The sequence below is a fragment of the Marmota marmota genome, unplaced genomic scaffold (assembly GCF_001458135.2).
Source record: "Marmota marmota marmota unplaced genomic scaffold, marMar, whole genome shotgun sequence".
NCBI lineage: Eukaryota > Metazoa > Chordata > Mammalia > Rodentia > Sciuridae > Marmota > Marmota marmota.
This window is the reverse complement of record NW_026000207.1, coordinates 2,698,920-2,721,042: the sequence shown is the minus strand read 5'-3', so window position 1 is coordinate 2,721,042 and position 22,123 is coordinate 2,698,920. Positions and strand designations below refer to the sequence as shown.

At 53.1% G+C, this 22,123-nt stretch overlaps 3 protein-coding genes across 9 annotated transcripts in view; 2 read left to right on the top strand and 1 right to left on the bottom strand.

The window, feature by feature from the left end:
* Mboat7 (membrane bound O-acyltransferase domain containing 7) overlaps positions 1–7,886 on the bottom strand; it is a 9,830-nt gene extending 1,944 nt beyond the window's left edge. The window contains exons 1-7 of one of the 5 annotated variants that reach the window (XM_015505395.2): positions 7,612–7,886; positions 6,707–6,785; positions 6,484–6,613; positions 5,824–5,950; positions 4,852–5,011; positions 3,314–3,674; positions 1,511–1,687 (exon numbers count right to left, since the gene is read on the bottom strand). In XM_015505395.2, the coding sequence (XP_015360881.1) occupies positions 1,511–1,687; positions 3,314–3,674; positions 4,852–5,011; positions 5,824–5,950; positions 6,484–6,613; positions 6,707–6,782 (1,031 nt within the window). In that variant the 5' untranslated portion in view covers positions 6,783–6,785; positions 7,612–7,886. Of the gene's footprint in view, positions 1–1,510; positions 1,688–3,313; positions 3,675–4,851; positions 5,012–5,823; positions 5,951–6,483; positions 6,614–6,706; positions 6,786–7,141; positions 7,346–7,409 lie in introns of those variants that run through there. The other 4 variants (XM_015505396.2, XM_015505394.2, XM_048791638.1 and 1 more) reach the window with 4 other exon arrangements.
* A 1,188-nt stretch (positions 7,887–9,074) lies between these two features.
* Positions 9,075–14,207, top strand: Tsen34 (tRNA splicing endonuclease subunit 34). 2 transcript variants are annotated; one of them, XM_015505414.2, is made up of 5 exons: positions 9,075–9,262; positions 9,930–10,176; positions 10,323–10,566; positions 10,690–10,947; positions 13,743–14,207. In XM_015505414.2, exons 1-5 carry the CDS (start codon positions 9,180–9,182, stop codon positions 13,928–13,930), a joined length of 1,020 nt encoding a protein of 339 aa, XP_015360900.1. In that variant the 5' UTR covers positions 9,075–9,179; the 3' UTR covers positions 13,931–14,207. The 2 variants fall into 2 exon arrangements, with proteins under 2 accessions (XP_015360900.1, XP_048647623.1); XM_048791666.1 differs by lacking the exon at positions 9,075–9,262 and adding an exon at positions 9,383–9,509.
* A 3,899-nt stretch (positions 14,208–18,106) lies between these two features.
* Positions 18,107–22,123, top strand: Rps9 (ribosomal protein S9). Of its 2 annotated transcripts, XM_015505440.2 has the most exons (5): positions 18,107–18,264; positions 18,502–18,623; positions 18,817–18,939; positions 20,799–20,985; positions 21,882–22,123. In XM_015505440.2, exons 2-5 carry the CDS (start codon positions 18,527–18,529, stop codon positions 22,057–22,059), a joined length of 585 nt encoding a protein of 194 aa, XP_015360926.1. In that variant the 5' UTR covers positions 18,107–18,264; positions 18,502–18,526; the 3' UTR covers positions 22,060–22,123. The 2 variants fall into 2 exon arrangements, with proteins under 2 accessions (XP_015360926.1, XP_048647642.1); XM_048791685.1 differs by lacking the exon at positions 18,107–18,264 and having other exon boundaries at positions 18,500–18,623.

The window sequence follows — 22,123 nt, the reverse complement described above, 5'->3', positions numbered from 1 at the left end:
GGGGGGGGGGGGGGGGCTGTGCTAAGAAGAGTCATCGGTCTCCATGTCACCCCCCGACTCCAATTCCATCAGTGGCTTGCCATACCTGTGGCCTCAGGAGGGTCTTTCCTGCCTGTGGGCTTGTTCCTCTGACACACTAGATGTTTAAGGTACAAAGATCACCTAATGACAGAACAGCAGTCTGCCATCGGGCATGGGGGTATGAGGCATCTCCTGCACTGTGGTGTTCAGGGGTGTCCCTGGTCCACCCCCACTCCAGGCTCCATCCCCAGCAACACCCACAGCATGCACCACACACTGCCACAGCCATGGCACAACCACCCCCCTGAGAACTGCTGGTCTGCAGAGGCAGCCCTGGGCTATAAGCATCACCTGCAACTGACCACACTCAACACTCACTCTTCTCTTAAGTGCCAGAATCCCATGACTAACTGCCTATCCAGTGACCCCAGCTGAACATCTGAGTCATCTCAAGGTCAATGACACCAAACCCAAGTCTTGTCACTTCATCCCACCCACTGCTGCAACTTCTCCCTGTAGGGGGCTCCCCTTCTCAGGAAGGGCCCTTCTGGACCCTCAGGCACCCAAACTCATAACCTGGGAAACAGGTTTCATTTACTCTCTCCTCCTGCTGGACACGCGGTGTGCCCAAGTCTAGACTCCCCCTCGAGTCTACGTACTTCCTGGCCACTGACCCCCACGGAAGATCCCAGCTCTTTCACTGGCCCCACCTGGAGAGTCAAGGGCTTCGGATCAGCCTCGTTGCTCCCCTTCTGCTCCCTCCAAATGAGGCCCCAGTGGAGCTGTCCACTGATTTTTTTGTGATGCCGGGGATCAAACCAGGGCCTCGCATGTGCTGGGGGTGGAGTAGACCTGGAACTCCCAAGTCTGACCACACCCAGGCAGGCGCCATCAGCACTTGCACCAGGAGAACACAGCACAGCGCATTCTAACCTCAGGAATCTCAGGGGAGGCGAGTGAGACTCAGGAGGTTACCCAGTATCCCTGAGCCTTAGTCCCTTCTCCTTAAGATGGAGATAGGAACTTTGATGACTAGAGATAATGTGCCTAGCAGTCTCAGGAAACACGGGGAGAGGGCTGGGGATACAGCTCAGAAGCAGCGTGCTTGCCTGCCACGCAGGGGGCTCTGGGATCCAAGAGCACAAGAAGAAATATCAGAAAGACGGAACACAGTGACGGCTCTTACACGGCAGGCACCCCCGTGAGGCCTCACACTGCACCCCACTGACCGCTCAGCCTGTGATGGAGGTTAACAGGTTAACCCCACTTAACAGCCTAGGACACTGTGGCCAGCTGCTCCCTGGAGTCTTCTCAGTGATCTGCAGCGCCATGATGTGGCAAAGTCTGGCCCCTGAGCCTGCAGGACCCAGGCCACTGCTGCTATTCAATGAGGACCTCACGCCTGAGGAACTACAGCTCCATGAGCCTCAGGGCAGGGGTTGTCTGGGAAGTCTCTGCACTGGCCCTGGCGCTGGGCAGGGCCCCTCACCTCAGGACGTAGGAGCGGGCAGGTGCGCTCTTGTAGATGTACTGCGCCAGCCACCACTGCACTGTCATGTTCCAGTACCGCATGCCATCCCGCACCCGCACGCAGAAATCTGTACTGTAGCAGTCGATGTTGCGGATGGTCTCAAAATCATACTCCAGGGAAGCCGCCTTCTCCGGACTGGGGGTGGAGGGTGAGGGTGGGGACAGACATGCAGCTCAGCCAGGCCCCTCCGGGTGCCTGCTCCTGTCCCAGCCCCAGATGCTAAGGAGGGGATTCTGGACCAGCGATAGCCCCTCTGGCTGTCAGACTTGCTACGACCACAGGGAAGGACAGCCCAGAGGGAGACTTCCAGAGAGCAGGGTGGACAGGGCAGTGTTCACCAACAGCAGGGTTCTCTTGGTAACCAAGAGGCCTACCACAGCCACCAAAAGCCTGAGCCACAAGTCCTTCAGCAACCAGGCTCAGTATGTTCAGAGAAGCTTCCAAATATGGTCCCTCCTGAAGTGTGGGGCAGTGTAGTTTCTAGGGAAGAATCCTAAAAGGTGGTTCAGGGTTGCTAGGGAGACGTTCTAGGCCCTGTGACTCTGATCCCTGTTGCTAGGGAAAAGGCATTCCTTAGCAACAAGGCCCAGGCTATTTAGAAAAGCTTCTAAACGGGGACTTTCTTCCTGGTCTCTGTAATTGTTCGAGAAGTGTCACCTCCAGAAATACAGTGGCTTCCAGGTCATTGGTACCAAGGATCCCATTTGAACCCTCAGTGGCTTGATGACGGGAACAGAGCTGCCTTAGAAGTGGGGCCTGGCAGATCTGGAAAAGCCTTCCTTCTGGCCTGTGCTCGGGGCACCTCCTCTCTAGCAGCTGCAGTCCACGGGTGGTTACCAGGGCAGTGGCAGTAAATGAACATGGGAGTGCCACGAAAGGGATGGCTGCTTGTGGGGCACAAACCCAGCAAGGGGTGGTTCATAATTCATACCAGAGGGCTGCTGCCAGCCCCAATCCCAAGAAGGCTGACCATGGATTCGAGGAGCAGAGGGCCATTCCCCGATGCCAGGGGTACCACTTCCCTATGGGGGCAGCACTTCCTTGGCAACAAGTTTCTGCCTCTATGACCCACCTAGCAACGGTAGTGCTGGGGGCAGGGGCAGCACCAATAGCAACAGGGCCAATCCACAGTTATGGGGTGGGAGCTCGGCTGCGGCAGGAGGAAGGCCCCAGAGGTTGTTGGGAATGGTATGTCCTCAGCAGGACAGTACAGTCAGGGATTCTAGATCCTTAGAAAACAGGGCAACTGAACTGCTATGTGATGACATCCCACGGGAAGGTGATGGCTGCTAGTAACACAGGGCAGTTTGGGTGGCAGGTTCTATAGCCACAAAAGCAAGCCTTCTGGCCTGAAGGGGCTAACAGTTCTAGGGATCCTGCTTCCCCAGCAACAGAGGATGACCTACCCCTACCAAAGGATGGCATCCTCAGTAACCAGGATTGGTAAGGTTCTTGGGGTGACATGTCCCTGGCAACACAAGGATGCATGTGGTTGCTAAGAGAGCGTCTTCCTTCTCCTAGCAACGGAGAGCAATTCACCATAGTGAGGGTGGCAAGCACTTGCAACAAGGGGCAATCCACAGGTACCAGGAACACAGTTCCCTACCAACAGGGAAGGCAGCTGGGTTGCCAGGGGTGACACACCTACACACAAGTGGTGGCCCTGCCCCTGCTCCCCGCTCTCCTCCCTGCTAGGGGCAGGGCCAGCCCTTGGTGGTGGGGCCTGCTGGGTCTTGGGAAGCCTCCCTCCCGCCGCCTGACCTGCTGGGGGGTGGGCATTGGAGGGTGGGGCCGCCCCCGGCCCGGGCTTTGGCGGCCACGGGGTAAGCCCCGAAGCCCGCGGCAATGCAGCCGCACTCGGCGGCAATCCAGGCCACGTAGAAGCGCATGCGGAAGGCGAAGAAGACGGGGATCATGTAGAAGAGGCGGGCGGGCAGCGGGCGGGCGTAGAAGGCGTCCTCACGCACGGCCTCCAGCGGGAAGAGGTGGGAGGACAGCAGGAAGAGCAGGCCAAACAGCGGGGCCGGCCAGGCGCGGCGCAGCAGTGGCCGCAGGCTGGGCACGGCCTCCGGGAAGGGCTGCTCCAGCCAGTCCAGGTAGGTGCGGTAGCGGAAGAACGGGCCTGTGGAGGTGGGGAGGGCAGCGGTCAGACGCTCGTGCTGTGTGCGGCTGGCGAGGGGAAGAGCTCAAGTCTGGAGGAGGCTGACAGGGTGAGACGGGGACAAGCAGCAGAGACAGGAGGACCGGGGACCCCGAGAAAGAAGGAGGGACAGATCAGAGTGGAACAAAGATCCTGGGAATGAGACAGAGGAGGGCAGGACTTCAAGATGGGGTGATCTCCATATCAGTGAGTCACAGAAAGTAAAGCAATGGCCAAAATAAACTGGGGGTTGGGGGGGGTTGGCAGGGGCTCCCCAGGCAAGGCAGGCAGGGAGAGCATGGATTCACCCGGAGCTCCAGGAAACCACTGTAGCCCCTCCAACAGGACAGGGGCTGCCCAGCACCCCACAAGCTCCCTCTGGCTGCTGAGCAGGCTGGGTGTGTAGAGGGGCAGTAAAGGAAAGTGGAGACAGTCGTGGCTCTTCATATGTGACGGTGGCAGCCTCGGAAGCAGCAGTGGGACTAACAGAAAGGACAGGTGTGGAAAACCTTGTGTGTTCACAGAAGATCACGTGTTATGATTCCATTTACAAGAAATGTCCAGAACAGGCACATCTATAGAAACAGAGGTCAGTTAGTAGCATGCGGAAATGGATGGATGGGGGGCGAGGAAACTGTTCTGCAGTGGTGGCAGTGCACAACTCCATGGCTGCACCAACAGCCTGTGAGTTGTGTGCTTCAAGTGGGCGAACGTGTGAACAACAGCTCACTAACCCTAAACTGGGAAAACATTCTTAAGAAACGCTTTCTGAAACTGAAAATGGCTCTAAGCTCTGAATACGTGTCCCCTGAATGCAGGAAACATCAGGGGTGATCAATCCCAACTGATCAGGAGACTGAGGCAGGAGGCTGGCAAGTCTGATGCCTTTCCAGGCAATTTAGCAAAATACATTCTCAAAAAAAGAAACATGAGGTTTCAAGAGGCCCAACCCCTTGATCTCTGTTAGCTCAATAAATCATAGGAGGAAAGTAGGGAATCCTGCAGGCTCAGAACCATTAGCATCTACCTATAAGAGCTCTGGTCTTATGTGAGAGTCAGACACAGATGGAGTCACAGAAGAGACAATAAACTCTGGGTGGAGAGAGGAACATCGGGTGACCGCGGTGGACAAGCAAATGTGCAGGGTAGGCCCACTCACCTGTCATGATTCCCACATAGCAGTAGCTGTAGCTGAGTGTCTCCATCAAGGAGGGCACATCGGGTAGCAGCCCCAGGGTGGGCCCCTTGCTGAAGCCAGAGGCCATTTCCTTCCTCTGGGCCAGGTGCAGGTCCTGGACCTCACTGGCCAGACTCACCAGCTGGGGAAAGGGAACAAGCAGCTGAGCTCTCCTCACATCCATTTCCCTTAAGCTGCCACTCTCAGCAGCAAGGTAGGCTGGGGGGTTACAGTGGGCTGAGGTCCCCGCCACCAGCAGCTCTGTGCATGAGAGGTGGGAAACACCTCCAGTTGGCAGTGATCCCCACGGCTCCATCTTGGGCCTCCTCTTCTTTCTCTATGGTTCATTTGAATCCATGCTTTAAGTATGCTAATGACACCCAAATTCAGCCCCTACCCTGGACCTCTCCAGTAATTTGCCTATTGCCATTTACACTTGGATGTCTCCTAGGCATCTCAAATTTAACACCTCCAAAGTGAAACACGCTACTACTTGATTCCCAGGGTTTCAAAGGCCTGAGGTAGGGCCTGGTAGTCTTGCTTTTGTCCACTTGCCCAGGTGGTTAAGAGTCAGAATGGCTATCCCAGTTTTGTGCCCTTGGGCCAGGTACCTCCTCCCCAGAGCTGGAATCCCTCCTTTGCAACACGGCTTGCTACAGAGACTCTGCTGGCAAAGCACGCTGGGCAGGCTCACTCCAAGTGCCAAATCGCTCCTCCTGCTGATGCACTTGGGCCAGTTCCTTACCCCAGAACAGTGGAGAAGTGAAGAACTGCTGGGGCGTATGTGAAAGGGAACCCTATCCCTAGGGAGAGGTAAAGTCCTACTCTCGGGGTTTGGATGAAATAAAATCCCACCCCCCACCCCCACTGGCATGGATGGGAGGAGGAGGTGAAGCAAGGGAGGTTAAATGGCCCGTAAGGAAGCTGGAGGGAGAGTGCAGCCCCAAGTCTGACCTTCAGTGTCAACAGCAGCTGGACGGCATTGGTGAAGGGCGTGGGAGTGGGCAGGCCCAGCAGGCTGAGGGCTCGGAAGAACAGGAGATAGGAGAAGGTCCAGGCGAGAGCCAGGGCATGGCAGGAGCTGGAGCAAGGAGAAGCCAGTGTGGGCAGGGACCTGGGCCTCTGTCTTCCTCTTGCCAGAGTCTAGCCACATATCCTCCCCCACCTTTCCCTACTGGGACGAAAAAGGGGAGGACAGAGAGAGGACTGGACAATGGGATGCAGGGATGGAAGAGGCAACATGTGGAACTGCACAGTTTCGGAGAAGAATGAAGAAGGGTTGAGAGAATCTGCAGGGTGAAGACCTTCGGTCCTCCATTTTTTCTTCATCACCAAGATCCAGAGCTCAAGATGAGGAAGAAGGGGGGTGGCTATGCATGACTATGAGTGGTGGCATGTCCAGCCATAACATGGACATACAGGACTATGGCAAACACACAGGGACAAGGTGCAGGACAAGATAAAAGGGGAAAAAGATGAGACAAATGACAGAGAAACAAGAGATAAAGAGGAGAAATCCAGAGCTGGAGGCAGAAGCTGAGAAAGACCCAAAGAGGAAACAAGTGGCTTCCTCCACACCCCCGCTCCCCCTGCCCTCCCTCCCCCAGTTCTCACCAGGGCTGGGCCTGAATGAGGGCCCAGGTCCCAAGGATGGTGATCAAAGAATGCAAAGTATGGGGACCACAGGTGAACAAGGTGAGTCCCAGGCCCACAGCTGCTGCCCCCCATCTCTTCAGCCCAGGCCCTGCAGAGAAAAGGGACAGCATAAGCCTGGAACCTTCCAGGGGGTCCCCCTCCCGTCCCCCTTATTTTACACTGGGGAGGGAACCTGACTCACCAGCTTTCTTAAAGAGGAAGCCGATAGGGATGGAGATAAGAAGAACTACCAGATAAGTCCATTCTTCTGGTGACATGATCTGGGGGAGGGATAGAGGGCAAGGGCTTGTGGTGAGAGCCCAGGCCTTCAGCTCTTCTTAGGGAATCCAGGAAACCAGGCCTGTGCTACTCCTCCTCCTAGGATCCAGGAATCCCGCCCCCACCCCTCTCCTTGGCCAACGCAGAAATCAAACCTATTCCCCACCCCCATTTAGGACTCAGACATAAAAGACATCCCTTCTCTGAGAACACAGACGCAGCTCCCCTTCCATACTCCTTCGCTTTCAGAGCCTGTACATGCAGACCCCCCATCCCCTCCTTGGAGGACCCGGGAACCCTCTAGACTGTTTTCCAGATCCCCCAGCTACTCCCCCTTCGAGGACCCAAGAACCCCGACCTCTCCGCCGACAGCACCCAGAGAAGCTCGGGCCTCCAGCCCTCCACCTCTTCTGGATCTCGGACCTCTCCTCCACCTAGACCGCGAGAGCAGACCCTGCAGGTCTTCAGGCCCGTCCGCAGCTGGGCTGAGCCGAGCCCGTCCCAGGCGCTCGGGTAGAGCTACAGGCGGTTACGCCACAGCGCCCGGCGCACTCCAGCGCGGTTCCCACACCTCACCACTAGCCAACCCGCAGCGTCCCCACCCGGTCCCCCCCAGCCTAGCCCACCTGAAATGCCCGCGGGGCTGCAGGCGACCGAGCAGTGCCAGCCCGCGTCCGCCGCCACGCCTCCCCGCACAGCAAGCCCCCGCGCCGCCTGCTCCAGCTGGGCCGGCCGGGCCTCACGGTCCAGGCCTGGGGCGCGCGGCAGCCGGGCGCTGGACAGGCTGGGTAGAGAGGAAACTGGGAGCACCAGGCAGAAGCAGCCAACCTGACGGACCGGCTAGACCCGAGCGCCGAGCACCAGTACGTGAATGGGCAGGACCACTGGCTGGGAGAAGAGGGGCCAGGAGCTTGGAGCCGGGAGGAGCCAGCGCGGGGCCTGGGTGGGCGGGGTCAGGAGCTCGGAGTTCCGGAGGAGGCGGGGCCTCTGCCTCGGATTTCTTCGGGAGCTTGAGCCCACCGTTTGGAGGCGGGGCCACAGCCTCGGCTTACATCGGAGATAGTCGAATACGTGAGCAGCGTTCGGATGTAGGCGGGCTACACGCTTTGACTTACTTCAGAGCTTGCCAAGCACTTAAGTCACTGTTCCAACATAGGCGGGCCTCAAAGGCGACCGGATGTGGGAGGGGCCATAGACATGGCTTACTTGGGAAACCGTGGGGGCAAAGGATCTGCTCCGATGTGGGCGGGGTCACACGCCTAGGCACCCTTCAAGTACCTAAGTTCCCACGCAGGCAGGGCTATAAGCCTTGGTTTACTTGGAGAAAATAGGTATAAGTGAAGTGGCACCTCTTTTTGTCACAGAAAAGTCTTAACTGGGTTCTCCAGAAATCTTCACCGTGGCTGATTTTAGGACTGTCAGCAAAAGAGTCTCTGCAAAAGAGGCCAATGTAGATAAACTTCCTATTTTCCAGTCGTCCTGTTTACTTGGCCACTGGCCGAGAAGATACCAGCAGTCCAGGTGCTGCACACCCCTTACTAGTTTTTCACAAACATATGCAGTATAGTAGTTTGTAGAAATGTACAAATAAGGCCGCTGGGCTTCACAGAGATGTCTACATTTTTAGGATAAGAGGAGTTACCAACTGGGCTCCATGGTAACAGCTGGCAGGGGGAGGAAAGAAAGGGGAGAAGAAGCTCTCCCTTCTCAGGTGTGGTCCTTGGAGGGTTAACTTGCCCAGAACAGTGAAAGAAAAAGCTGCGTTTATGTGAACTTCTGCAGACTGTGAACTTCTGAGCCCCTCCCCTTACATGCTGGGTGTAAAACTCTGAAACTACATGAACTCGGGGTTCAGGGTAATGATTGATTATAGCAAAAGCTGTGCCCTCTGAACCTGGCTGCAGCCAAATAAAACTCTTTGCTGCTGTCTTCAGTGCCTTGCCTCATTTGTCCCTACAACATAAGTAACCTTGGTTTAATTACAGGTGGAGCCAACAGCTTCCCAGAGCATTGAGCCTCCTTTAAGGTAAGAAGGCGGGGCCATAGGCAGTATGAAAGAGGAGATGAATCCCCTCACTTAGAAAGGGGCGGGGTGAAAGCGGCCCAAGGGGGGCGGGGCTCAGAGGACCCGTGTGCCTAGGGGGCGGAGCCAGGGTAAAGAGCCCCAAGATCGAATCTTGCAGAATACCAGGGGACCAAGGAGGCACGCTGAGGGCTGGACCGAGGTGCTGAGGAGGCGGGGCCACAGTTCTCACTGGGCCGCCCCCAGGCTTCCCGCTCCGCTGACGTGGCGTGATGACGAAAGTGACGCAGACAGTCGGCGTGTTAGGGGCTGGAGGAAGCCCTGCGCGGCGCGCTACGTAGGGGCTAGCTCCGCCTCGGCCAAGTTGGTGTTTATGAGGACATTAGCTGGTTCTGTCGGAGGACAGTGGGACACTCTCAGAGAAAGCAAGCCGCTGACTGAGCGCTCTCAAGTGGGGTGAGCCCGCCCAGCGGAGCGAACGGCGGGCGCCCAGGGGGCGGGACCTGAGGCTGCAGGGTTCGGCCGTAGGGCGGGAACTCTCCGAAGTGGGGCGCGTGGCGGCTGGGGGTGGAGCCACGGGCTGTGGGATTGACGGGAGCCTCCGAGGCCCGAACGCGGCCCGCCTGCGCCGGGAAGGCGCGGGGCTGTGGAGTCGGTCCGGCCGAGAACACCCGAACGCCGAACATCTTGCGTTCGGGAGCGGGTGGGGTTCGATCCCGTGGAGTCTGAGTGGGAGCGAGAGGGCCGCAAAGCCAAACCAGGGTGGCTCGGGAGGGGAGGAGCCGAGGTCCCTGCGCCGGGAGAAGGTGTGGCCTGCGCGGCCCCCTGGCAACGGGAGGTTGCGACGCCTGACGCCCGCTCCGCGAGGGGGCGGTGCCAGAGTCACCCTGCGGCCTGTTTCTTCGTGGCGCGAGGCGCGATGGCAGACGCAGTAGCGTTGGCTGAGCGGGCGCCACCGGGAGCCCAAGGGCCGGGTGGAGCCCCGGTGGCTTCCCTGGGGTCCGCTGCTGTCAGCGGCGCTGGGCGTGGCCTGGAGGCGGCCTAGCGGGTCCTGAGCCGGGGCACCCTTCCCGGCCCCAGGCGGGCCCCGCGGCCGCACGGTGACCGCGCTCCCGCCCCGCAGGAGGATGCTGGTGGTGGAGGTGGAGAACGGCCGCTCCCTGGTGTGGGGCGCCGAGGCGGTGCAGGCGCTGCGGGAGCGCCTGGGAGTCGGGGGCCGCACGGTGGGCGCCCTGCCCCGCGGGCCGCGCCAGAACTCGCGCCTGGGCCTCCCGCTGCTGCTCATGCCCGAAGAGGCGCGGCTCCTGGCCGAGATCGGCGCCGTGACCCTGGTCAGCGTCCCGCGCCCCGACCCCGCCCGCCACGGCCTCGTAAGTGTTGGGGCCTGGCTGCGGGGTGCCTGGGAACCCCGTTCTGGGGAGGCGGTTGGGAGAGTGCAGGGAGCGGGAATCCCGGCTGCCTGAGGTGGCCGGAGCTTGGCCTGGGTCCGCGGCTTCCAGCTCCGCTTACCTCGCAGGCTCTGGCATCCTTCAAACGCCAGCAAGAGCAGAGCTTCCAGGAGCAAAGTGCCTTGGCAGCCGAGGCCCGTGAGACCCGGCGTCAGGAGCTGCTGGAGAAGATTTCAGAGGGGCAGGCTGCCAAGAAGCAGAAGCTGGAACAGAATTCGGGGTCCTGCGAGAGCCAGCAGGCCCCCGGGAGCCAGGTTGCTGAAGGGAACGAGACTGGAGATAGCCAGGCTTCGGGGGAGCAGGAGGAAGCAGGCAGGTTTGGAGTCCAGGGACCAAGGAAGGGGTAGAGGGAGCTTCTGGGAATTTGGGCTGGGTCTCTCTGGGAGTGGGAGCACTTTGCCCTTGGATTCACAAAACTTCTCTACACCTCTCCAGTTTCCTCCTCTCCCCAGCCAGGGCTTTCTGATGGGGTAGACCCCCTGCCCAGATCTGCCCTGCTGGTCCAGCTGGCCACTGCCAGGCCTCGACCTGTTAAGGCTAAGCCTCTGGACTGGCGCGTCCAGTCCAAAGACTGGCCCCATGCTGGTCGTCCTGCTCATGAGTTGCGCTACAGGATCTACAAAGACTTGTGGGAGAGAGGCTTCTTCCTAAGTGCTGCTGGCAAGTTCGGGGGTGACTTCCTCGTCTATCCTGGTGAGCCTGGGTTGGGAGCGCCGATGGCTTGCTTTTCCTCACAATCTCAATGTATTTTGCATTTTTACTTTTTGTCTCTCCTTGTCTTAGCCTCTGAAACCCCCAGGACAGAGAGCTCTTGGGAGTTCCCGTAGAAGAGTTTCGTTACAAGGCCCTGGGTTCTAATCCTCAGTGTGCGCGCGCGCGCACACACACACACACACACACACAAAAGAACAGTTTCGTGACTTATTAATATTACTTCCTATAACCCAGGGGAGTCACTCAGAAATATTTAGAAATATGCACAAAACACCTAAGAATATTCATTCTGAGGGGCTGAGGCTGTAGCTCAATGGCAGAGCACTTGTCTAGCATATGTGAGACACTGGGTTCAATCCTTAGTACTACATAAAAATAAATGAATAAAATAAAGGCATGCTGTCCATCTACAACTACAAAAAAATTAAAAAGAATATTCATCGCAAGATTATTCATCATATTGAAGAATTTAAAAAACAGCCCCCAAAATTAATAGTTACACATAACAGGTGGTTGTCAGAGGGACGCAGCATTAGTTATCAGAGACTGATGTAGGTCCACGTATGCTTATGACCAGCAGTTGTTGTAGAAAGTGTTTGTGGTAAGTTGTGTATTTGTATAAATACATCGGCACATACATATCACTTAAATAACCTTGAAAACTGTGGCTGTCTCTGGGTGCATGTCTTAAATACAGTATACCACATAGGCAGTGTGTCCTTGTCCCTAAGTGACCTGAGGTTTGAATCCCTTACATGTTTATAGACTTGTTTCTAAACATTTCTGAGTTTAAAAGATGATAAGCCTCCAGAAAAACAGTTTTGGGGTTAACATCTTAAGCATTTCGATGCTCCTTTCTCAGCTGGTTAAGGTATCATGACAGCCCAAAGGGTGCCTGGCTTCTGGCTAGGTTCTTGTTGAAACCAGCTGACCACTGGGCTTTAAATTTTAGAGATGCAAGGCCAGTCCCCTTGGGTGGATAGCCTTCCCTTGTAGATTTGTGGTGTCTGTCATGTGCTCTTCTGTGGAGTGCCCCATTCAAATTCCTATTCTATTTTCTCAGAGTCACCTAATCTAGGGGAACTATAGCCTGAGGTCAAATCTGGCCCACCATTTTTGAAACTAAAGCATTTTTTTAGTATTTTTCAGTTGTGAATGTACCTTTGTTTTGTTTTTATTTGAGCTGCTGAGAATCAAACCCAGCGCCTCACGCATGCCAGACAAGTGCTCTACCTTGTAACTCTTAAATTTTCTTGTTAGGATTTTGTGACACTAGGGATTGAACCCAGGGTCTTCCACATGCTAGGCTAGTATTCTGCCATGAGCTGCATCACCAGCCCCCTTTTAAAAATTATTTTGGGACAGGATCTTGCTAAATTGCCAAGGCTGGTCTTGGACTTGTAGTCTTCCTGCTGCAGCCTCCCAAGTAGCTGGATGACAAAGCTGCTGGCCCACTTGTTGGCTCACGGGCAGCCATGCTGCTGCTATTGCAATGGCAGAGTTGCACGTGTGAATACAGTCCATTAAACTAGCTCTTGGGAAAATTGTGTGGATCTCCTATGCCAGTGTATGTGTGTTAACTGGAGATTGAACCCAGGGGTGCTGTACCAGAGTTATAACTGCAGCCCTTTTTATTTTATGCCATTTATTTATTGCTCCATCCTACTGTAAAATCCTTTAGCTGACTGGAGTCACTTCTCAGAAATTATTGGTATGGTCGTTTTGAGTTCCTCATGGCTTTGACTGACTGGTCCTGGTTCTCAGGCCACACCATGACATATTCAATCACTGTTTTTTTTTTTAACATAGGATGCTGCTGTACACAGTGCGATAACTTGCTCCTCTCCTTCTTGTCTCCCTCAGAGTCAGTGACCATTTTCCACATTGTCTGTCATTGGGCGGGGATGGGGGATGGGAAAGTAACTGGGATTACAGGCCTGGTTAAAGTTTTTGTTTGTTTTTAATTGTGAGATTATCAATATTTGCTTTTAGTGTGCAAATGTAAAGGTATTGGAAGGCCAGAATATACTTTACAATTAAGTATGTGTCATCATGTTTGCTTAAGTGGATATCATATATTTCTTCAGTACCTCAATTTTTTTTTTTTATTTTTAGTTGTACACGTTTATTTATTTTTATATGGTGTTGAGGTTCGAACCCAGGGCCTCGCGCATGCTAGGTGAGCGCTCTACCGCTGAGCCACAACCCCAGCCCCAGTACCTCAATTTTTAAAAAACGATTTATTTAGAAACGCACAGAACTACATATTAACCGTTTTTTTTACTTTCCTTATACTTGCCAAGTTTCTGTCTAGTGCTTGGATAGCATTTACCCTCAACTTGCTGCATAAAATGAACCTTGGTCACAATAAAAATAAGACATAATTCATTCCAAACCCTTCAGTGCTCTTCAAACCCCATGACTGCTTCCTGTGTTGGGGTAGAGTGATAGGAGCCAGGTGGTGGAGATAACCAACATGGAATGCTCAGGGTCTTTCAATCGTAACAGCTGTGTGTTGTTTCATGGATATACCTCATGTCTGTGGTTTGTTTCCACTGGTTAGTAATTTCAGGTAATGACAAACTGATCATCTTGCTAGGTTTATTTCAGTGCCACTGTACTTATAAGAAAAAAATTTTTAGAAGTGAAATAGTTGGGTCCAAGAGTATGTGTTTCAGGTACTTGTAGGGAGTGCTGACGTGATTCCATGTCTGTTCCAATGTGTCCTCACTCTCTGCCATTGGAACTGCTATGTGCCTGTCTCTCTCCTGCAGGTGACCCACTCCGTTTCCATGCCCACTACATTGCCCAGTGCTGGGCCCCTGATGACCCCATCCCACTCCAGGATCTGGTCTCTGCCGGCCGCCTTGGAACCAGTGTCAGAAAGACCCTCCTGCTGTGTTCTCCACACCGAAATGGTGTGGTGGCCTACACCTCCCTGCAGTGGGCCAGCCTGCAGTGAGCACCAGAGACCCAGGGGTGTGGCTGACAGCTGCAGGAACCTCCTGGGCCTCCCCCCCATGGAGGCTCATGCTCTCTCTATGGTTAGTCTCTGATCCCAGGGTTTTGAACATTAATCCTTTTTTTTTGGTTCTTCCTGTTTCAAGCACTTGTTGGCTGTGTCGTTTTGTAGTTACCTATGTCTGAACTGTGAGCTTCTTGAGAGTGACTGTGTTGGGTGGATCTGTTTTCTACAGTGCCTAGGCCCCAGCAGATTTCAATAAACTTGTTGAATAAAAGTTTTTTTTTTTTGAGAGAGAGAATCTTTTTCATAGATGGACAATACAATAATACAATGCCTTTTTATTTTTTTATTATGTGGTGCTGAGAATCGAACCCGGGCGTGCTAAGTGAGCGCTCTACCGCTGAGCCACAATCCCAGCCCAAGAGTCAAGTTTTTGATGAGCATTCTTAGAGGTGTGGGTACATTCAGCTGCATGTGCAGATGGGAGAAAGGAGGGAAATGACTTGCCAGGGACTTGTGGCTAGCAGGCTGCTGGGCTGGGTGTTCCCCTGGTCTTTCTATATCCTCAGCCCTCAGGCCGAGGCAGGAGGATCAAAAGTTCAAAGCCAGCCCCAGCAACTTAGCAAGGCCATAGCAACTTAGCAAGACCCTGTCTCTAAATGGGATGCACTGTTCTTTCTCATGGCCTGAGTAGTATTTGAGATTTGTAACACAAATTTTACAAAAATTAATACAAAAAATGTGTTTATAGCCAGGTACAGTGTCATAAACCTTTAATCCCAGCTGTTTAGGAGACTAGGTGGCAGAATTTCAAGTTCAAGGCCAACCTGAGGTTAGACCCTGTCTCAAAATATAAAGGGCTGGGGGTGTAACTCAGTGGTAAAGTGTATGCTTAGCATGCAAAAGGCCCTGGATTTAACCCCTAGCACCAACAAAAGCCAAAACAAGCTGGGCACAGTGGCACACACCTATAATCCCATTGGCTGGGGAGGCTGAGTCAAGAGGCTCGCAAGTTCAAAGCCAGCCTTAGCAAAAACAAGACACTAAGCAATTCAGTGAGACCTGGTCTCTAAATAAAATACAAAATAAGGCTGGGGATGTGAGGATGTGGCTCAGTGGTTGAGTGCCTCTGAGTTCAATCTCTGGTACCACCCCCCAAAGAAAATCCAAAACAAATGTACACATGCAGTATTCAAATAGGGGAAAATTGGAAATGGCTCATATGTCCCTGATAGGTGGAATGGCATTATAAATTATAGTACATGAAGCTGGTGAGGTGGTGCACACCTGTAATCCTAGTGACTCAGGAGGCTGAGGTAGGAGGATCACAAGTTGAGGCCAGCCTCAGCAAGTTAGCAAGACCCTGTCTCAAAAACAAAAACAGTTCTACATATTGTTTATTTGAACATGGACACAATACCTTTATTCCTTTATTTTATTTACTTTTTATGTGGTGCTGAGGATCAAACTCAGTGCCTCACATATGCCAGGCAGGCGCTCTGCCACTGAGCCACAACCCAGCCCTGTCTCAAAATTTTAAATTCTGAGGATGTACTTCAATAGTAAAGCACCCCTGGGTTCAATTCCCAGTGCCAAAAAATAAAATAAAATAAAATTACATGAGGTGCAACTTTACACAGGGAGGAAGCTCCATGGGAGAGCTGCGCTAGAGTGTGGCCAAGGGAGGGAACAGGGCAGAGTCTGGAGGCAGGAGGGGCATGACAGGTCAGGACCAGAGAGAGAAGTGGGGCAGTAAGTGACACTAGAAGACAGACACGAGGTTTTATTCCTGGACTGTGGGTCAAGTGACAGACTGTCTCCCAAGCCAAGAACCATGGGCTGGGGTGTGGCTCAGCACTAGCCTAGCCTGTTTGACCCCCAGCACTGCAAAAGAGAAAAGCAAGTTTTAGGGGCAGACTGAACATTTGTTCTGCAATGTGGTCAGCCCAGAAGTGTATGTAGGCATGGAGGTTTAGGCTGAGAAGACTGGACTGGAGTCACCTGGGGAGCAGGGAACATGAAGATGATGGGTACAGTTCTTCAGTCACACCTTCAGTATCGACTGTGTTGACCTGTGCTGCACAGAAACAGGAAAGGTGGCACCTGCCGGTAATCCCAGTGACTTGGGAAGCTAAGGCAATAGGACTGAAAGTTCACAGCCAGCCTCAGCACCTTAGCGAGGCACTAAACAATTTGTGAGACTGTCTCTAAATTAAATACAAAAAAGGACTTGGGATGTGGCACAGTGGTTAAGTGCCCCTGAGTTCAATCCCAAGTACCCCCCCGCCCCCAAAAAAAAGTTTGTCTGGGATTATTCCAGAGTAGGGCTAGAAGGAAATAAACCTAGGGGCTACTTGAGGGAAAGCTGTAACAATAAAGAAACAATGCGGAAGTCCCTCTGGATGATAAATGGCACCAAGGTGGAGTAGAATGTATAGCAATAGGATTCAGAACATTTTCCCTGTTCTGGAAATCCACCCTCGGAACGACCTGTATGGTTTAACTTTTCTCCTGTTCCGTTCTCTCTGACTCTGAGCTCTGAGGAGGGGCAGCTGTATTTGGTGCTGCATGCCATTATGTAGAATGAATCCTTGGGCTGCTCAAAAACAATCTGTTGCATAAATGAAGGATGCCCATGTTGAAGGTGGGCACCTTCCCCAGAAGTAGCCAAAAACATTATAAATAATTCCAGGGATGGCAGAGTTTCTAGTAAGGTCTTTTTCCCCTTGTCTACAACAAGCAAGGCCAAAATGGAATAATACAGGTGCAAAGGTGAGCTGTGTGTGTCCCTGAGCAAGTCATGGAACTGCAGGCAGCCTTCTGCCTGTACTTCTCAGATATTTTTTTAGCCAAGTTAAAAGAGCAGGCAGGATGGGAGTGGCTGAGGAGACTGAGGCACAAGGATCATGAATATGGCAAAGAAAACAAACAAACAAAAAAGCCTGCCTGTTATTTATTCATCTATTTATTTAGCAGTACTGGGGCTCAAACCCAGGGTTACTCTACCATTGTGCTGCATTCCCAGCCCTTTTTGCACAGGAAGAAAACTGAGGTCCACAGAGGGTAGGGACAACTTATCCAGCTGTGTTCAGAGACAAGAGTGGCACCAGGACGCAAATCCTAAGCTAGTTTGCCTGTCTTGTTAAAAACTGAGAAAGATGTTTAGGAATACAGAGGGAAAGAACACCAAGTTTCTAAAGGAGAAATATCCCTATTAAAAATATAAAACAAACAACTTGTGTTATTAGACAAAGGAGCCTCAGAGACAGAAAAGAGGTGCAATATATAGCCCATAAATTACTTTGTGACTTTCCAGTTCCTTATGTTTTCTGGAATATAGCAAAACAGGAACAAGACCTCAACAGAAAGAGACCATTAACCTTGTGAGGCTAGGGGCTAACATTCGAAACCACCATGACCCTTCAGAGAACAGGTGAAATCTACATACGGGACCAGACCCTGCAACGGGAAAATAATACCTTGTTCAATAATTCCCAGCCAGAGGTTAAGTCCCGCTCCTCTGGATCATACATATTTCACCGTTTTTTTTTTTTTTTTTGGGGGGGGGGCGCGGTACTGGAGACTGAACTCAGGGGCGCTTAACCACTGAGCCACATGCCCATTCTTTTTTATTTTGAGATAAAAAATAGCCTCGTTGAGGCTGGGGATGTGGCTCAAGCGGTAGCGCGCTCGCCTGGCATGCGTGCGGCCCGGGTTCGATCCTCAGCACCACACACAAACAAAGATGTTGTGTCTGCCGAAAACTAAAATAAATATTTAAAAAATTAAAAAAAATAGCCTCGCTAAGTTCTGAGGCTGGCCTTGAACTTGCCGTCCTTCTGCCTCAGTCTCCCAAGCCCCTGACCGCCCAGCACCACCTAATGAACCTCAATAAAAATCCGACCTTAAGCGCTGGTGGGAGAACTCGCGCACACCTTCCAGCATGAACTTTCCGATAAAGCTCTCCCTTCTTGCTCTGCGACCGGACACGTCCTTGGATTCCCAGTGGAGGTGTTCTGCACCCGTACAGACCTCCTCGGACCCTGTACCGTGACGGAACTACCGCCCAACGCGGAGAAGCGCTCTTCTCGACTTCCAGCCTTCCTCGGACCTCCGCGTCCCGGTTCCCGGACGGGCGCAAACTCTGTCCTCTCAACCCAACAAGCCGCTCTAGCCCAGCCTCTCGTCTCTACCGCTTTGCAGTCAGCCAACGCTTCTTCTGATTGGCTCGGACGTGCGCCTTGCGCAATGACGTAACGACAGGCAGAGTCCTTATAAAGGCGCGACGCGGACCACAGAGTCCTCTCTCTGTTTCCGGGCACTGCGTGTAGGTAAGCTCTGCTCACGTGCGTTCTAGTTCGGACTTGGGTTATATGAACCGCGGGCCTCCCGAGCCTTAGTGACCACACAGAAGTTAGGGACGCGAATGTTTTGGGGGCGACAGGTTAGAAAAGCTTTGGGGGCAGGCCTCGCGAGATCGCTCCCGAGTGCCACGAGCTCTCGGCGGACGTGCGGACTGCGCAGGCCCCGCACGGAGTACTCACACAGAGTGTTCCCCTCCCGCGCAGGCGCAGACAGGCGAGCGGATCCAACATGCCGGTGGCCCGGAGCTGGGTATGTCGCAAAACGTATGTGACCCCGCGGAGGCCCTTTGAGAAATCCCGCCTCGACCAAGAACTGAAACTGATCGGTGAGTGGCAGGGTTTCGGCTTCCGAGGTCAGGGAGGGTAGCACGTGGGGAGGCCGCCCACGTGCGGCCTGTGGGCGTCTGCTGCAGGAAGATGGGTGGCTCCTGGCGCTTGTGCGGAGGCTGGCGCTGCCAATCCAGGTTGTACTAGTCGGTCGTCCTGAGACTATCAACCCGCCCTTCCACCCTCCTGCAGGCGAGTATGGTCTCCGGAACAAACGTGAGGTCTGGAGGGTCAAATTTACTCTGGCCAAAATTCGCAAGGCTGCCCGAGAGCTGCTGACGCTGGACGAAAAAGACCCCCGACGTCTGTTTGAAGGTGTGTGCGTGGTCGTCCCAAAGGGGTGGGGTGCAGGACTGCCGAGATCTAGAATAATCTGGTTAGAGGTGTGACATTGAACAAGCGGAGTCAGTTTTTTATTTAGCGGTTTTTCTTTTTCCTTGGTGCGGGGGTTTCAAATCAGCCCTGAATGGTAAGTTTGCTTCACCACGCCCCGAGGGTTTTCCCGCCTTTCCTCACTTAGTGGTGGGTTTTGAGTATGTGTATGGTGCTGAGGATGGAGCCCAGGGCCTTGTACACTTCAGGCAAAGCGCTCTATAAATGAGCTACACTCCCCTTAATTTAGCTATTTTTTTAATGGAGATGTGTATGAGAAAAGTATCCGGATCTTACCCTTGCCTTATTGTATGAATGTGTGATATTTTCAATATGTCTAGAGCTGGTGATGGCAGTCCTGCTTGCACATCAGACGACCTGTGTATTACACAGCAAAGCATTCTGCTCTTTATTGTGTCCTGTTTGCTGGTGGTGGGAAGGCCTTGACTGAAATTTCTGGAATGTCTGATGGCAGGAAAGTGGCTTGAAGGTTTACTTTGCTTCCTTTTTGCAGTAAGCTGGTTAAGACTATCTAAGTGACATTTAGTAAAGGCCTGAAGGGGGGGGGTGATGTGGATATCTTCAGGAAAAGCAGTTCAGGCGATGACATAGGGTTTGCCACCTTTTATTTTTGGCAGTACTACAGATTGAACCCAGGGTGCTCCATCACTGACCTGTATCCCCAGCCCTTTTTTATTTTCAGATTTGTGTTGCTGAGGCTGGCCTTGAACTGTTCATGCTGCTGAGTAGCTCACTGTGCTTGGCTCTCACACCGTGTTTACACCCTATTTTTGGCCTGAGCTTAGATAATGATGTAGGGGAAAACAAAATGGGATGGGAATCATGAGGCCTGGCTTTAGTTTTCATATAGGGTTACTAATCAGATTTTCCTCCCTGTGTGTGATGGAGTTATACAGGAATAGAGAGGATGGTCCTACATGTCGTGGAGCTTGAGGAGGACAAAATTAGCATGCATGTCACTTATTTGACAAGGCTTGTGGGTGTTGAAGTCTTCATTCTTTTTGCTAGATAATAGATCTCTTTGAAAGGCTCATGAAAGCTGTGGAATCCCCTCTGTCATGGGCGCTGATGACCAGATGGCAGTTTCTCCCATAGCTCCATGGGGAGCAGGCTACAGCTAGTTCTTGTTTTATGGGTCACTTTTTGAACCCAGAGCTAAACACAAGGTCTATGATTTGGTGTTCCTCATGTGGAAAGGGAGCTGCAGCTTCATGAGGGCTGCCTGGTTTTTCAGGGTAGAAGTGAAAGTTGGAGAGGGTGGTGGCTCCTTAGAGGGTAGCACTTTCTAGTAAATAAAGGTGTTGAGCCAGGAACTGTAGGCATCCTGTCCTCAGCTTCCTTGTCCAGCCTGCCCTGAGCCAGATTCAAAGGTGTGTGATTTAAGAGTGAAAAGAATTATTCTTTTCAGTCCTAAGGATAGGTGCTGATACTAGCCCCTTAAGAATAGGCCAGAAGTGTGATTGCCTCACAGCAGAGCTTTCTGGCCCTACAGAGCAGCTCTTCCTCTGCATTGTTAGGGCCGTAGTAGCTTCATAGTACCAGCACTTTCTAGACAAGAACATAGGTACATGTGGGCACCTGCTCTCCTTGTTAAAACAGGTGACTGGGGTGGTTTTCAGTATTACCTCATGTTGGTTAAGTACAATTAACTCTGTATCAAGTTAGCCTTTGTCTTAACGTAGCACTGCCACAACATGGAACTTCAAGATGTGGACCCAGGATTTGATCCCTAGAAGTCTGAGGTCAGAACTCTTGAGTGAAAACTTACTCTGTCCCTCCAGGCAATGCCCTGCTGCGACGACTTGTCCGCATTGGGGTGCTGGACGAGGGCAAGATGAAGCTGGATTACATATTGGGCCTGAAGATTGAGGATTTCTTGGAGAGGCGCCTGCAGACCCAGGTCTTTAAGCTGGGCCTGGCCAAGTCCATCCACCACGCACGTGTGCTCATTCGCCAGCGCCACATCAGGTATGGCAACTGCTGAAGCCCTGAATCTCCCTATTCCCTTTGATGGTTGCCCTCTCTAAGCCTGCTGTCCCTGTCTCCTGTGCAGCCATTGGAGCTGACAAAGGTGTGAGGGTATGGATTCACACCCTGCAAACATCTCGTGGGGCATCTTGTTCCCTGTAGCCCCTGTCAGCGCAAGGGTCACTGCGGCTAAAGCCGTACACCTTGCGAAGGCCTCTGCCAGGCATGCAGGCAGCTGGACAGGTAACAGCTCTTGGTGCCCCTGGATGGTGAGGATTGGGTGCAACTGGGTGGGCTCAGTTCCGCTGGGCTCACTGGAACCTGTTCCAGAGGTTTGGTGCAGATACCAGGACCGCAGGAGTCCATCAGCTGCCATCCTGCCAGCTGATGCAGAGACAGGGCAAAGTGGGATTGAGTTGAGGGCTAGGTGTAGTTCTCCTCCCTACCCCGTACCTAGGATTGAACCCAGGGCACTTAGCCACTAAGTGACATTCCCAGTCCTCTGGGTTTTTTTTTTTTTTTTTTTTTAATATTTTTAGTTCTAGTTGGACACAATACCTTTATTTAACTTATTTATTTTTATGTGATGCTGAGGATCAAACCCAGGGTCTCACACATGTGAGGCGAGCGCTCTACCACTGAGCCACAGCCCCAGCCCTCCCCCTCTGGGGTCTTGTGTGGGTTTCTTGATTTCTCTCCTCTTCTGTGAAGTGAAGGATAAACTCACCCAAAGCATTGGTGTGGTGTCCCGATGGCCTAAAGCTGACCCAGTACAGGGGTCCAAAGCTGAGAAGTGCCCCCAGCACACACATGGGACAGCACAATCCCAGAGCAGAGTGGTGTTTTGGTTGGGGGACTGGTCCACCCAGGCCCCTTGACCGCCTTTCTCCTTTCAGGGTCCGCAAGCAGGTGGTGAACATCCCGTCCTTCATTGTCCGCCTGGACTCCCAGAAGCACATTGACTTCTCCCTGCGGTCTCCATATGGGGGTGGCCGCCCAGGCCGCGTGAAGAGGAAGAATGCCAAGAAGGGCCAGGGTGGGGCCGGGGCTGGTGATGATGATGAGGAGGATTAGGCCCTCCCCCTGGGCTGGAGGATTGTTTTCCAGGCAGGTAATAAAGCAGGATTAACACTTTGGA